General features: G+C 32.9%; 2 protein-coding genes across 4 annotated transcripts; one reads left to right on the top strand and one right to left on the bottom strand.

The window, feature by feature from the left end:
- Window positions 1-6,168: 6,168 nt before the first annotated feature.
- Window positions 6,169-10,331, top strand: LOC110648510 (nucleobase-ascorbate transporter 2). Its single transcript, XM_021802765.2, has 13 exons — window positions 6,169-6,580; window positions 6,692-6,789; window positions 6,907-7,083; window positions 7,561-7,661; window positions 7,766-7,841; window positions 7,952-8,011; window positions 8,425-8,609; window positions 8,731-8,827; window positions 8,909-9,054; window positions 9,138-9,229; window positions 9,311-9,388; window positions 9,494-9,654; window positions 9,974-10,331. The coding sequence occupies exons 1-13, from the start codon at window positions 6,490-6,492 to the stop codon at window positions 10,184-10,186; spliced, it is 1,575 nt and encodes a 524-aa protein (XP_021658457.1). The 5' UTR covers window positions 6,169-6,489; the 3' UTR covers window positions 10,187-10,331.
- Window positions 10,332-10,413: 82 nt separating this feature from the next.
- On the bottom strand, window positions 10,414-15,987 carry LOC110648509 (O-fucosyltransferase 8). Of its 3 annotated transcripts, none has more exons than XM_058130189.1 (10): window positions 15,969-15,987; window positions 13,994-14,092; window positions 13,810-13,909; window positions 13,589-13,659; window positions 13,084-13,172; window positions 12,486-12,606; window positions 12,212-12,355; window positions 11,391-11,725; window positions 11,061-11,301; window positions 10,414-10,954 (listed from the first exon to the last, which is right to left on the bottom strand). In XM_058130189.1, the coding sequence occupies exons 2-10, from the start codon at window positions 14,036-14,038 to the stop codon at window positions 10,649-10,651; spliced, it is 1,452 nt and encodes a 483-aa protein (XP_057986172.1). In that variant the 5' UTR covers window positions 14,039-14,092; window positions 15,969-15,987; the 3' UTR covers window positions 10,414-10,648. The 3 variants fall into 3 exon arrangements, with proteins under 3 accessions (XP_057986172.1, XP_057986171.1, XP_057986173.1); XM_058130188.1 differs by lacking the exon at window positions 15,969-15,987 and adding an exon at window positions 14,662-15,377; XM_058130190.1 differs by lacking the exon at window positions 15,969-15,987 and having other exon boundaries at window positions 13,810-13,905; window positions 13,994-14,655.
- Between the last annotated feature and the right edge of the window lie 210 nt (window positions 15,988-16,197).

The raw sequence follows: 16,197 nt of genomic DNA, 5'->3' as shown, positions 1-16,197 counted from the left end.
TATCCACAACTCAATCATATCACACAGCCCCTCCTGGGCTCATCCAAACAGTCATCAATCACACGATGTAAAATTACAGTTTAGTCCTTATAATTGACCCTTTTTGCAAAAACTATCCAAATAAGCTCTAAAAACTCTAAAAATTTGCCCCGTGGTCCTTAGCAATATTACTAAGCTAATGCAAAAAGAATCATAATTTTCTGAGCTACCACGAATATTTTATGACTTTTTAATCTCATTTAAGCACTAGAAAATTACGAAAAAGTAAAGTTCGGGTTTACCTATGCCAATTCCGACTCCTGGAACGTGCTCGGGGCGTCTGACAATGGTGGGGTAGCCAAAATCTCGATCCAATTCCAAGACTTTTTTTCGATAGCTGGTCTGTCTGGCCGGAAATTCACAGACTCGGACAACTGTCAAATTTCCGCGAATTGAAGGTACCTACACGAAGCCCACAACACTGGGGTTAGTATAAAATTTTTATGAAATTTTCTAAGCTCATGTAATGCTCGGAAAAACACTACTAAGTTCCGTGGGACCCACCGAAAAACGGTGTCGAAAAATTTTGAAATTTATATTGCCGCGAAGCTCTCGACGAGTAGAGCGCTCTGGTACTCTCGGTTTCCTCGTGGGGTTCACGGTTTGCGAGAAATCTAGCCCAAAATTTAAAATGGGCTAAAACTTCCCAGACAAAAATTGGACAAACTGCTCAATGGATTTTGGTGTTCTTGGTGTCTATGAAAAACTCTCAAGGTGTAGATGTTGTTTGACATAAGACCCGACCCAATTGGTGGTCGGATCGGCCGAATTTCGACAGGGAAGACGAAGCGGCACGCTGTGCGTCGCGCGACTTCGCTCGCGGTTTCTCGGCGTTCCAGGCGGCTGGTGGCAATGGTGGGAGGGTAGGGTGGCGCGCCGGCGAGGTGGGGAGGGCTGGGTGGTGGCTGGCCGGCGAGGGGAGGAGGAAGGAGAGAGAAAACGGGAGAGAAAGAAGGAGAGGTCGGGATGCGCGCAGGGAGAAAGAAAAAGGAAGAAGAAGCCGGTCCGATCTGGTCCGGTTAGATTCGGCCGGTCCGATTCAAGATACAAAATTTTAAATTTTTATTTTGCCTTGGGACTGAAAACGAGGCCCAAAAATTTCGAAAAAAAATTCTAGAAAACTCAGAAAAATTCGTAGACTCCAAATATATTTTTAGTTTTTGCCATGTGGTCTTTAAATTAATTTTTAAAAATCATCAAAGTTTTTATTTTCGGAAAATCGAACCCGATTTCTAAAATCCAAAAAATTTCAAAAAATTTCCTAAAATTCAAATAAAATAAAATATCAATATTTACCCAAAAATAATAAATTTAAAAATTAGGGGTGTTACAGTATCTGTTACTCGAACCCATTTATATAAATACTTAATTAAATATAAAAAATATATATATTTTTTATAACAATATTTATAAATTTTTATATGTTTTATTTTATATAAAATGAAATTTAAATATTTTATAAAATTATTAAAATTTTAAAATATAAATTATTAATCAAAATAATTTTTTAGGTAGATTATTAATTAAAATATATAAAATTAAACGGATTCGGGTAGTTGAGAATAACTTTTAATTGGGTTATGAATAGGTTCAAATTTTGAAAATATTAATCGAGTTTGAGTTTGGGTAAGATGATTTTCGCAATATCATACCTGTTATTATCCCAAACTTGAACTCATCATCGGTATTTTTTTATCAAACTTAAATTCATCTTAAACCTGATTATATATTATTAAATCCATCCCATTCGATCATATTAGATTAAAAAAAATCCAACCCACTATCATTCTGAAAGCTAATTTAACTTTATCAAATGACTAAAAGTATATTATTAACCTGGCATAATCAAATTTAGCCCCTACCCATAAATCCCTATTAAAAAAAAATGAGATACAGCCCAACATGATATCCATCCATAACAATGCCAAAGAGAGAGAAATGACCCATTGATATCATTTCGCTTAAATGTCTTGTATTATTACTCTATTTAAGAAATATATATATATATATATTAATTCAAGCTGTATAATTTTGTATATTAGCACTTAAGTAATAAAATAATTAATGACGTTAAAATTATTGACATGGCACAATATTAATCTTAATTAATAGAGTGGAATCTACGTGATTTTATTTTATTTTTTTAAAAGAAGAGATGCTAACAATTAACATATTACAATAAAATAAAAAATTTTATTAAGTTGGCAAATATGAGTATCATTAAAATAAAAATTTTAAAATTTTAAAATATAATTATTAAAAGTATAAATTAATTACTTTTAAGGTCTTTAAAAATTTTTATTAATTACAAATTCATTTCTATATTTTAAAAAATTAATCCTTAAAAATTATAATATTTACAAATAAATTTTTACATATTTTTTAATTATATATATATATAAGTTATAAAAAAATTTAAATAAAATATTTTCTTCACTAAATAATAAATATGATAATAATTAAAATTATACACACAAATACATATATGTAAATATAAATAATAGAAATATTTAATAAATAATATATAAATATTAGATTATAATTAAAATATAAAAAATAATCTAATTAAAGTGATGATAAAATAAATAATAATAATAATTATTATTATTATTTTGATAAATTAAAAAGACATATTTTAAATTTTAAAATTTTAAATATATAAAATTATAAAATTATATTATTTTTATTCAATTTTACTATTTAAAATTAAATTTTAATTTGATTTTATTCGATTTTAATTTTACATAAATTCGAACTTAATTTATAGATTTTAACTTGTGAAATTATACAAATCAATAAAAATAACTGAGGTGAAATGAAAATTGATAATTTTTTTTTTATTTTCTTCACGTCATTATTTTGGGAACAAAATTTTTCTTTTTTTTTTAATCTAATGGGACCCACTTAACTAATCAATTCTCTCCATTTTGCCACGTCAAGAATTAGAAAAAAAAAAAAAAAAGAATAAACCACCACATGGACGCCTTGTAGATAATTTGAACGCTGGTAATCATTTTATCACTGTTAAGTGCTAATGGCGCGAAAATATTTACACATCATAAATTGTAATTAAAAAAAAGTTTAAGCATTAAATATTAAAAATGCGTTAATACAAATCAATTGACGGCTCATTTCACATTAATTGAAGGTTAAAATTACTTTAAAAAAAAAAGAATATTATTTTAAATATTATTAAAAAATTATTTTATTATTTTGATTTTATTAAAATTTTAAATTATTTTTAGTTATTCATTCATGTTATTAATTAATTTTTCTGGTACGTCAGTTGACCATGAGCACTGCTGCCATAGCAGAAAAGCGAAAGTTTATAAGCCATGTATAGAAAGAGAGAGAGGGACAGAGCTCAGACTTCTAAGCTATTTCTCTTTCATTGAAACAGAGACGTTGGAGACTCGTGCTCTGTAGTCTGTTCGTTCCATCACACGTTGCCGCCGACTCAGCTTGTTCAGTTCTTTTCCCTCTTCCATTCCAGAAAATGAAATCTCTCTCTCTCTCTCTCTCTCTCTCTCTCTCTCTTTATTTCTTTTCTTTTTTCTTCTTTTAATCTGTTCTTAACTGCATGCATTAGGTGCGCCAGCAAACAAAGGAACCCATAAAAGAAAAATTAAATTAAAAAAAAAGAAAATTATTAGACTTAAAAATCCATTACATTCTTATATTTATTGAAAAATTTTCATTTAATTTATTTTTATTTTTTATTAATTTAACTTAAAAATTTGAATTTAAATTTAATTTAATTTAAAAATCAAAAAATTAAGTTTTTAATTTTTATATTTAAATTAAGAAATTAAGAAAATGTCTCAAAAATTAAAAAAATTAAATTTATTATTTTATATTTAAACAAAAAAAATTAAAAAATATACTTTATAAATTTTAATTTTTGAATTAAATTAAATTATAACCCTGTAAGTCAGAACAATTCTTGAAATCTATTCATTCCTATTAGACAAGAGGCAAAAGCATCTATTCTCTTCTAACATTTGTTTCAATTTTTTCAAAAGCTGTTTTCTTCATCTCATGACTCATGATTATTATTTGTTTTTATTATTAGAATCATTAAAATCAGTTAATTTCTATTTCCCCTGATCTTTTTATTTTAAATTTGAATAATTTAAACGAAATAAAAGAAAATAAAATTATAAAAATGATCTTGTTGTAAGGCCCATGCATTAAAATGAAGAAAACCCACCAACCTATAGTTCATAATCTTGCATTAAAATGAGATAAGCAACCTAGTGATGCCAACTTAATCATAATTAACACCAAACAAAAGGAAAAAAATAAGTTAAAGAAAGGTTGGAATGAGAATGATCACCCAATCAAATAGTAACCAACATTTCAATTCGAGCATTAATGTGACAAACAAATACAAATGTCAATGGCAGCTTGGTGTAGTGGTAAAATAATCAACCATTATCAAGCTCGCTCTCTCTTCTTTGTAGAGAGAGAATTTTCTCTCAAAGTTTGATAATACCTGTTTTAACTTTCTCGAATTCGCTGAGCTTTTGTGTCTTTCCATTAGCTTTCCCTGCTCGAAAGGGAAGGGGAAGACACTAGGTTCGTGTCTCCTTCGGCCTGATTAGGATAGCTTTCCCTCAATTAATTTGGATGTGGATAGTTTTACAGGTTCCGGTGAGTTAACTGATGAGAGCGTATGGCTGTAATTTTTACTTTGTATGGCTGTAATTTTGGCTAGCTTGGTGTCTTCTGGCTTAAGGGGAGAGTATGGATCGCCGGGGAGTCCATCGATTACCTTGGACCTCAGTGACCTGCTAGTGGACGTTTTAGCCAGCGAGTATTGTTGGTTGTGAGGTCTACGCAACAAGCTGAGGATTGTGCTTTAGACGGTGGTGGGAAGTTTATAAGGTAACTAATTAAGTGTATATACCCAAAATATATATAAGAATCACTTAATTTGATGTGAGCCTTATTTATTCTGTATTTGATTTTGTCGTGATTTGCTGATAATATAAATATTTATATTTAAAAAAAAAACTGAAAATTGAGGTCATTAAAGTTAAGAAATTCCAAATTTCAATCACATCCATATTAATTTATACTTTTTATTTATTATTATGTTATTATTCATTTATTAGTTAATTATTTATTGAAAAAGTTTCACACAAATGTCTTTTTCACTTAAAATTGAAAGAAAAATAAATACTCTTTAGCGTTTTCCTCTATTTTTCTTTAAGCTTTTCACTTCTTTTAAGGTAAAAGTTAAATAGAAGTAAGAAGAACCTTCTTATCAAAAGCACTTTTTTTTTTACCTTTATTTTAGTTAATTTTTGTAGTGGGTCCTTAAACTTTATTTAATATTTCACTTTCATCTTTTAAATTTAATTTATTATTAAAAATTTATAAACTTTATTTTTATTTCTCAAAAATCCCTCTAACTGCTATGACATATTTTCATGTTAAAAACAATCAAATTTCTATTTTCTTTGTTCTTTTTCTCTTACGATCAAAACACACTGACTATTTTAACTACTATTTGACCATAAAATTTGTTTCTTGAAAATGTAAGGGATTTATTCTATATTAAAAATTTATAGATATTACATCGTAATTTAAAGAAATTTTTTAATACGAAAACTTACTATTATATGTTAGAGGAATATTTTATAGAATAAAATTAAAGTTTAAAATTTTTTTTAATAAATTAAAATTAGAAGATAAAAGTGAAATATCGGATAAAATTTAGAGATAAACTATAAAACCTATCTTTTTTATGGGTTTTCCTTTATATTTATTTAACAAGTATAGCATTGCATTAATTTTGCGTTGGTAATTTTTTATATGATATTGCATTTTTTTTGGCAACATTACACAATTATTTGCAATATTAAATATTGAATATAAAATTAATAATAAAAAAATATATTTAATGAATTATTTTTAATGAATCTTAATAAGTGTATTACAAAATCGTTTATTTTATGGTAATACAATCTGTAAAGTATTAAAGAAGTTCATGAGTTGGATAAATGTATTATAGGAACAGTGCAACGGTAACATTCAGTTTGGAAGTTCTTTAAGGGGTAATTTGGGAATTATAAAATGTTTAACGGAAACTTCATTATTTTGCTAATCAAAAAGCCAGGCAGAGCAAAGCACAGACATAATAGGAAGATGATAATCGGCACAAAGACAAGCTTAGTGGGTGGCAAGTGCCAATTTTTCTCACTGATTTCTCTCTCTCTACTTTCTTCTTCCCTCTTTATTTAACCTTTTCTGCTTTATCTCTCTTTCACATTCAATCTAATTGCATTGGTTTTGCGTACACTAAGCAAAGATCTCTCTCTCCCTCAGTATCTGTGTTCCTCTCCTTGCTTTCTCTCTCTTTCCTGTATCTGTTTATTCTTTGATTCATTTAGTAGACCCTTTAGAGTTTAGAGGCTTAACAAGAGTTCTGAAGAAGGTAAGGCGATGGCAGCTCCAAAACCAGAAGAGATAAGTCACCCACCAATGGACCAACTTCAAGGTTTAGAGTACTGTATTGACTCTAACCCATCTTGGGGTATGCACATTTCTGTTCTCTCCCCCCCTCTCCTTCCTTAAAGTTCAGTTTTTTGGTATGTATATAATTAACTCTCCATTTCTTTTTCAATTCTTGTTTATGTGAGAGCAGGAGAAGCTATAGCTCTGGGTTTCCAGCATTACATTTTGGCATTAGGAACTGCTGTTATGATCCCTTCATTTCTTGTTCCTTTGATGGGTGGTGATAATGTGAGTCCATTTTTATCTTCTCATTGATGCTCAATTAATTGCTCTTGCTTCATCCTATTTTCGTTTGCTTGTATCAAAATTGTAAGTCTGGTTCTTTGCTAATTTTGATTTGCTCAGGGTGATAAAGTGAGGGTGGTGCAGACTCTGCTGTTTGTCGAGGGGATCAATACACTTCTGCAAACACTGTTTGGAACGCGTTTACCGACCGTGATTGGAGGCTCTTATGCATTTATGGTCCCTATCATATCAATTATTCATGATCCTTCCTTGATGACCATTCAGGACAATCACATGGTTAGTTTAATTTTTTTCTCTTGGACACTAGCTTTATTTCGCTTAAAGTTGGATTCCACTTGCGAGACCATCGAGAGTTCTTTTAAGTCAAATGTACGTCTGACCCACTTACCTAATTAGCTGACTTTTACTATTTAGTAATTAAACAAATCTAGCTTCCATCATTATTACAAACACTAATTATTATTATGAGGGCAAAAATTTTTATAATGCAAGTAAAGTCACTGCATATAAATCCAAGCTTCTTAATTGAATGAACGAGTGTAATCAATAAGAGTTCATTAACTTATTTAGTAAAGTGTTTGTTGATTACATCTGCTGTGTCATTACATAATTAGATGTAATGTAGACATTATCAATCCTAAAGTATATTAAGAGCTATCCAAATAATATGCTAGTTCTGGGGTTGGAGGAATATTATTAATTTGTTAATGTTAATGCAAAAAGTATTAATGATTCTATCATTTGTATGTGTAGAGATTTCTCAACACCATGAGAGCAGTCCAAGGTGCTCTAATAGTATCATCAAGCATACAGATAATTTTGGGTTACAGTCAGTTGTGGGCCATTTGTTCCAGGTACAGTTCTGTCTCAAGTGGATTTCAGTCACATAATGGAAGAAACGAATTTCTATTTCACAGTTTGCGGATTTATCGAGCTTGTTTTTGATATACCCTTTCAGGTTTTTTAGTCCACTTGGAATGGTTCCAGTCATTTCATTAGTGGGTTTTGGCCTGTTTGATAGAGGCTTCCCTGTGGTATATATATAGCAAAAACTTACAATGCCATTGTTTTAAGTTCTTAACTGTTCTCAACTATGGTAAATTCACCCCATGCAATGTGTTTCTCGCTTTGTGAATGGCATTAGGTCGGGCGGTGCGTAGAGATTGGCATTCCCATGCTTATCCTATTCATAACCTTCTCCCAGGTGATACTACTAACCCAAAATTTCTATTAATTTCTACTACGTTAGAATAGAATGCTAGAATAAATTGCATGTTATTAGCAATTGTATACTCCTTGTGCTTGTGGCCTTGCACTCTTCTGGTACAAAGAGGCTTTGTTCAATAATTAACTCAGGCATTCTGGGAATTCAATGACGAAAATTACTAAAATAAAGACAATCTGGCAATTTATTTCTAGTGTCACAAACCTGTATTTTTGAGAGATTGTCATAGAGGACTTTTTCTCTAAAAAAAAAAAAAAGGCTCTGGTACTGTTTAAGAAATATGTTTGACTATCCCAATTCAGGTTCTTAGTTTCATCAAAATAATCAACAATTATGGAATATAATGAACTATGGTCTTTCTAATTTATTAATCTTTTTTCTGTTGTGAACAGTACTTAAAGAACTTTCAGACAAGACAACTACCAATACTTGAGCGATTTGCTGTCCTTATATCTGTCACAGTGATATGGGCATATGCACATCTCTTGACAGCCAGTGGTGCATACAAACATAGTCCAGAGCTTACCCAAGTTAATTGTCGAACTGACAAGGCGTATCTCATTTCTTCCGCTCCATGGTTGATAACTAACATCTTTTGCATGAATATTTGTAGTTATCATGTGGGCTAATACGTAAACTCATGAAAAGACTAAAAATATTTCCACATTCCTCATTACCTTGACATTTTTCGCTTTTAGGATAAAGATCCCATATCCTCTTCAGTGGGGTGCTCCCACTTTTGATGCTGGTCATTGTTTTGGAATGATGGCTGCTGTAATAGTCTCACTTATTGAGGTAATCATACAAACCTGGTTGTCAATCCTATTCAGTTATGTTAATGAAATTAAAACTAAATTTAAGGTCTTCATTCTGCAGTCAACTGGTGCATACAATGCTGCATCACGTCTAGCAAGTGCCACACCACCTCCAGCTCATGTGCTCAGCCGTGGAATTGGCTGGCAGGGGATAGGAATTTTACTGGATGGACTCTTCGGAACATTGAGTGGTTCAACAGTCTCTGTGTAAGCATTTGAGATATAACATTTTCTTTCTCTGAAGTTCTCCTGTTCATTACAACTGGATTAAAACTTGAGAAAAATAACAGAGAAAATGTGGGGCTGCTTGGGAGTACTCGTGTTGGCAGCCGCAGAGTTATCCAAATCTCAGCCGGTTTTATGATATTTTTCTCAATGCTAGGTGAGTGATGCAGTTAATTATTTAGTCTGATTCTTTTTGATTCTACGCTGTAGGCTTGACTTATTTTCTTAATTTTGGCAGGAAAATTTGGAGCTTTATTTGCTTCAATACCCTTCCCCATATTTGCTGCAGTGTATTGTGTTTTGTTTGGTCTTGTTGGTGAGTGTTTGTATTTTCTATTTAAGAATCCTTTGTCTTATCTATCTAATAGCATGATCTTTCTATTTGTATCTGATTCTTCCCATGTTGTTATGTTATGCTCAGCTTCAGTGGGGTTATCATTTTTGCAATTCACAAATATGAACTCAATGAGAAATCTTTTCATCACCGGTGTTGCATTCTTTCTTGGTTTGTCTGTCCCTGAATACTTCAGAGAATACACAGCAAAGGCCTTTCATGGTCCTGCTCATACAAGAGCTGGATGGGTAAGTTTTCACATTGTACTGTTCAAAAAGCACTCTTTATAGTTGCTAATGACTGCATTCATATCCTATAATCTGGAATATGTGAATGGAGACCTTATGCCACAGTAGACTTTTTGGAATTGTAACCTTCTTTTTCATATGCCTGCACATGCTATCTACCACAGACAATTCCAAAAAGTGTCATGTGCTAGAGTATATTGCTACATTGCATATGGTGTCATATGTGTGAAGAATGGGGGGTAAAAGACATGAATTATTTTTCAAAATCAAATTTATGGGGAATTGGTCTCATCTTACCGTTTGTTTCTTTGATGTGCAGTTCAATGATTTTTTGAATACCATCTTCTTCTCATCCCCAACTGTTGCTTTGATTGTTGCTGTGTTCTTGGACAACACACTTGACTACAAGCACAGTGCTAGTGATAGAGGAATGACATGGTGGGTGAGATTCCGGTCATTTAATGGAGACAGCAGGAATGAGGAGTTCTACACCCTTCCTTTCAACCTAAATCGTTTCTTCCCTCCATCGTGAAGTGGCTCAATCACCAGAGAAAAATGTTAGGAAAAACATCATTTCCAGATAAGGATAACGCGGTGATTGCAGCTCCAATGAAGAACAGTGTAAAAATCCAAATGTTTTTCTTGCAGAGAAATGGTTTTGCTTGGTTTTGCTTCAATTCCTTATTCATTCAACAAGTTATTGTCTCTTGTCATGGGCCTACCTGCTGCAAATATGAATATACTTCTAGTAACAGGTAATTGGACATCAAAATATTCATTGCATCAGAAATTGGACTAAATTACAGTGGTACAAGTTTATTCAATCGAAGAAATAACAAATGAGAGGGAATGAACTCAATGAACTCAATTGAACAAGTGAATGATGATACCAGCCAATCAGCAATAGCATTATTAACATTAGGATGCTGCATTGTTTGCTGATGCAAATGAATTTCAAAACAATGAAAGGGCGTGTATAATTATGGACATGTTATCATGATTTACACATGCATTCAGGGCACCTTGGTTGTCGATAAATGCTTCGACCAAAGCCCCTAATGCGCACCCTTTGACCTTCTTCAATCATCTTTCTTACTCTATCTTCAAAACTATTCCATCCTATGGTGCTATTCTCTGACAAAATTGCTGCTAGCCTCTTCTTGTTAGGCCTCAAGTTTGGGGCATGTCCACCACCGTAGTAAGTCCGGAAACCAGACACTAGGGATGATAGTTGACTCCCAGAATCAGTCATGGCAAAGACATCAGAAGTTGCACAAGCAATAAAGTCCAATGCTGCCATCTGCATGCAAAGCAATTCTTCACAAAGTTAAGCACTTCCAACAAAAATGTTGGAAAATCAACTGCAAACACATACATAGTACCAGAAGACAATTATAATAATTTACCTGTGAAGAGAAATTCCTAAAAGGTGCAAGTTCACTGGCTGTGAGGAGAGTCTCCTTTGTGACTAAATTAGGGTAGAGGCTGGTGAACGGATACATCCTAGATTCTCCACCATGCATATGGGACCCAGCAAGATAAATGTGAGTCCCGCGTTTAAACCCAAGACCAGTGAGAACAAGGGCAGCTTCTTCTGGTGTCAATGGGCATCTTCCTAACTTTCTTAATTCTGATGGAGAGATAGGCCTGTGAGCATCAATAACATGAAAGACAGAATACGAGTTAAATTGAGTTACGGAACATATAAAAAGAAAGGAAGCCTAGTGAACTCATACTTGGAGTTCTTCAACCGTTCAATGAGCAGAGGGAAATGGCTTTCCCTGTAGGCTTTAAGTTCTCTTTTCTCATCTTCTCCTCCTCCAAATTCACATAAGGAATAGGCAATCATGTCCACTTCAAACCTCAAGTGCAAAGCAAGATATCTAGATGGCCTTCTTGTTGGATCATTCATCTTCGAGGCACTGCTAGGCATGAAATCTCCAAGCAGTTGCTTGTCTAACATACTTTGTGCAAAATCATACTTCCTTATTCTTTTGATCAACAGTGAACCAACTTGTTGAATTTTTGGCACAAACTTTAACGCATGAAAGTTACATTTGCACCTTAGTCTCTGCAAAATATGCCATGAAATCAGAAAGCCAAGAATAGAATGTATAAATGACTACTAGTATAGGAAGTTGTAGGCCCTGAAAAACAGTGTCTCCTTCATTTGCTAATGTAATATATTCTTTATTGAAAGCTGTAACTCTGCTACATCCTCCAAAAGAAAGACCTATTATCGCTAATATTTCTTATGTTTATTCTGTGTTTAAGGGACAGAGAACTTGCTTATATTATGAGATGGCTTATGTTATTTGGACCATCTCTGTCAATTCACTTGTTTTTTTTACTCTGTTTATAGGCACTGAGAGGGCAGCTTTGCATTTAATTTTGATGGGAGCAGTTTGAAGAAACCCTCACCAAGATTGGGGGAGATAGTAGTATCCTGGAAGAATTGTAATACATGAAAGTCATTGGGCGGCAAGGTGTTCATATTAAATATGTGAAGCTCAAATAAATGTCTTTAATGCATGAACCTCCGAAAGATGTTTTTTACCTGAAGTTGAAAAGGCATTGGATCAAAGCCAAGTCGATTTCCAAATCCAAGAAAGTGAACAACTCCATTCCGCAACAATAGAGGAAGTACTTTTTGAAGGTAATCACTAGGCTTTGCCTCCTTCACAATATCAGAATCAGTAATCTGAAAAAAAGAAAAAAAAGAAAAAGAAGAACAAGAAAAAGAAGAAGAAGAAGAAGATGATTATGAAGAACTTGAAATAGTTTTCCTGAGTGGCAGTGTTAATAACAATATAAACAGAAACCAAACATACAAGGCTACCAATTGCTTCAATATCCAAGGATTTCAAGTGAGAAGGAAGCTCCTTTATGATATTTACGTCATCCTTCATGATCTTCATAAAATACTTCTCTTGGTAGATATCTCCAAATTGGCTGCATTTCAATAAATTACAAAGGTAAATGTTCTGATGATGGTTAACTCCCATATCCAGCTCGTGGTTAGAGGTTATTATGGCTTCAACAAGCAAAAATGTGTGTGTGTGTGTGTGTGTGATAAGCTCAGGATGCACACTGAAAGACCTGAAGATAATTTGCTTCCTAACTCATAGCTCAAGATAGTTTTCATTTTACATGAGAGCTTATGACAGTTCATCTTTAATTCTCCCTAATTTTAAGTAATAAAATTCATTAAAAAAACCATGAATAATGATTTAATTCTTTTCCTCTAGAAAGTATTGTAAATACATCATTTTGTGGTAAAATAGCCTAACATGAAAAGTGGTTACACTTCAAACACTAAATAAATTAGATAATCTGCCAACAAACACAGATAAATTCAGGTATAAAACAGAATGCAGATAAACGAGAAGAGAGCATTTATATAAATAAATACCAGACGTGATATCAGACCTAGGATCCTTCCATACATTGCTGTAAAGAAATCTTGGAAGAACAAGAGTTGCATTAAGCAAAGATGCCAAGGCAACAGCATTGCATATCTGCAGGCAAAATGATTGTGTTGCTGAATTATGTAAAGCTACATCAAAATTCTGATCTGTAAAAGAACAACCACTACATTAAGCTGAATTTTAGATAAAAATCAAAGTGTCAAATGCCTTAATATTGCTACGGTGGCCAAATTTCGACTTTTCCTGATGGGAGCATGACAAAATAAATAACCTTACAATCCTCAGCTTGTTGTCGTGTAAGCATAATGATGAACTATAGAAAGCAACATTTATCTGCTGGTTTACAAGAAAGAACATGAACTCAGGAATCAGGATCAGAATGGCTCTAACGCAGTACCCTATGTATATATGGCATTCCATCATGAAAAATTCAAACAAAGATTCTCTTAACAATCAAAACAAAATTCTTTTGAACAAGTATGAAGGAGGTGAGTTTCAATACTTACAGCGACTCTTTGTTGATTGAGACCACCATTTGCACTGACCATCAAATAGCCATTGCTTTTGTCAGGTTTCCCTGTCTCAACACAATATTTAATAGGTTTATCATACTGCTTTTTGTCATTTCATTTTCAGAGACTTAATACTGTCAATGTGAACCATCATAGAGTAAATGCTAGTTAATATAATTCTCATGAGTCAAACAGGAATCAAAAAGTCCAGTTACCTAAACTTTCTGAATCCTTTTTATCTGCACAAGGTTTCCATACAGATGCCTTCTGATATTGTTCCTCCCAGAAATTTGATTTTTCTTGCTTGAACTCTTTCTAAAGCAGAGTAAAATTTCAGATGTATGCCCTTGAATGCAACAAGCATCTATACATACTAAGTTTAGAACTTTTAAAGCTAACCTCTGCAAGGGCATTAGAAGCCAAGTTCAGGAGCCGACCATACATCTGGACGGGTGGTTTTTCTTCTTTAGAGTAAGTAGTCTTATCCTCCTTTGCATACTACTTGCATACAAATTATACTAGTTAATTTCTTGCCCCGTGCTTTTGCTAAAAGAAAGAGAAATTTGCCATTCAACATTCCTTATATATACAATTTCCCTTACATAGAGCTACAAGGAACATTTAAGACCTAATGTAATATATTCACATAACTAATGGAGAAAGAAAAAGTCGTAATCTGCTTATTTGCAGAAAGTTCATTTAGTAAAGAAATTATTCACTTGCAAAAAGAAAAAAAAAATGACAATTTATTTTGAATTGTGTTGGATCGAAACATTCCCCAGTAGATAGAAAGTTTCTTGGCTAAGCACAGAACAGTTTGAACATGCAGATTTGGAATCCAAAGGCAATGCACCACAAACTGTAAACTGCAAATGATAGAATAGGGCTAAATACTACATTATTGCAGCTTAATCCAAATTCAATAGTTGTAATCATCTAAATCGCTAAATGATTGATTCAACTTCCGGTTCCCAACACCAAAAAGTTTCAAATCAATAGTTTGTGTAACATTCAATACTACCTCAAAAATGGAATGCACTAGTTCTTTACAAAATAAGAAATCATACCGTAAGACCACTTGATTTGCTCGAAGTTGAACCATTTTGAACATTTATTGAATCAAAAATCGACATCATGAAAGAATCAAGCAGGAAAAGAAAGCAAATCAATGCAAACATAAAAGCAATTGATCCAATGTGTTTACGAAACCATGTATGCCTTTTCCCAACATAAACTCCCTTAGAACCAAGCTTCCCGTACTCATTTTTCAAACCACCAAGCAAGACAACTTTGGTCTTCCAATTATTATCTCCTCCAGAATATCTCCTTCCAATGGAAGGATCATTGGATGGCAAACTTTCCAAACTTCTAATCTGATAATCTTTTGTCCCAAGAGATAATTCAGGACGAGGACTTCTCGGGGATCCTTGCTTCCCCATTATTCCGTTATCTCTCTCAATGAAGCTAGAAGTAAAACAAAATTGGCAACACCTTAAATACAACAGAATTTTGGAAATTTGGCCAATAGTTCATTAAATAAAAAAAAGTCACTTCTAAAGCAACAACTATAAGAAACTCTTGAGGCCTGCATTGATTATATTTAAAATCTATATAAAAGTAGAAAATGAACTTTCAACTGATAATACAAGAAACTCCAGAAACAAAAGATTACTTTTAAAACTACAATTACAAGAAAAACCTGCATCAGCTTCCATTTTTATGTAGGTAGTCATTCTCTGTCTCTGTCTCTCTCCTAACAACGACCCACCAACCCGTTGGATCAAATAAGAAAACATCAGGTTTGGTGGCACACATTGAACACAATAATAAGAAATTTTATTGATAAAACAAGAACAACAAAGCAAGAATTTAAGGTGAAGGTAGAAGTAGGTGACAGTGACTTGTATAAATAGAAAAGAGTGAAATGCAAGACATATTTTGCAAACTCAGCAACACGAACCTTGTAAACGAAGATTCATATCTTCAACAACTACTTGGCACCAAACCCAACAAAGACTACAAACCATTGCCTTGGAGCTTTCAACATCAAGTTCTCGAGCAGAGAAGAAAGGAGGAGGAAGAAGAATAAACAATTGAAAAAACAGTTCCAAAATTGCCAATTTGATGAATCTGGCTAGTCCTTCTAACCAAACTTACAATGGGAAGCAGTTGAGATGCAAGAATAATGCCATTTATCAAGTAGGTTTGTTGGTTGTTGGGTTCATTCAGATTGGCCCAGCCAAATATACAAATTATAAATCATCCACAACCAAACTTAAAATGATTACTGATGAATGAATATAGAAAAGTTGAATCCATTTTCATGCAGAACATGTAATGCAGCTGAAAAAGTTAAAATCTTTGAACAGAATACCTTGTTAAGATACTGGGCAGAAAGAATCCAAACATAGGGCTTCTTCAAATGCAACCATAATAGAATGGCCCCTAAACTTGCCACCAAAAACAGTGCACCTCTCACAATCAACATCCTTCCTTCAGAGAGAGCCTGTCCTTGGCTTGGTCTGTATGTCAGCACTCATCTTCAAAATTCTGTATCCCAATGCCATTATCCAACTAAGATTTGGGAATGCTTTATAAAGTTA

This window comes from Hevea brasiliensis, chromosome 11, assembly GCF_030052815.1.
Source record: "Hevea brasiliensis isolate MT/VB/25A 57/8 chromosome 11, ASM3005281v1, whole genome shotgun sequence".
Lineage (NCBI taxonomy): Eukaryota > Viridiplantae > Streptophyta > Magnoliopsida > Malpighiales > Euphorbiaceae > Hevea > Hevea brasiliensis.
Note: the sequence above shows the minus strand (reverse complement) of the source record. Positions and strands in the feature narration are given on the sequence as shown.

Bases quoted from the DNA above. Each gene is read 5' to 3' on its own strand.
- LOC110648510 (XM_021802765.2), top strand. From the start codon at position 6,490: ATGGCAGCTCCAAAACCAGAAGAGATAAGTCACCCACCAATGGACCAA. The intron at 7,084-7,560 runs GTTAGTTTAATT...TTGTATGTGTAG, and splicing joins CCATTCAGGACAATCACATG to AGATTTCTCAACACCATGAG. The intron at 9,055-9,137 runs GTAAGCATTTGA...GAAAAATAACAG, and splicing joins AGTGGTTCAACAGTCTCTGT to AGAAAATGTGGGGCTGCTTG.
- LOC110648509 (XM_058130188.1), bottom strand. From the start codon at position 15,033: ATGGGGAAGCAAGGATCCCCGAGAAGTCCTCGTCCTGAATTATCTCTT. The intron at 13,173-13,588 runs GTAAGTATTGAA...TTTTGCCTGCAG, and splicing joins TCAATCAACAAAGAGTCGCT to ATATGCAATGCTGTTGCCTT. The intron at 11,726-12,211 runs GTAAAAAACATC...CATATTTTGCAG, and splicing joins CAATGCCTTTTCAACTTCAG to AGACTAAGGTGCAAATGTAA.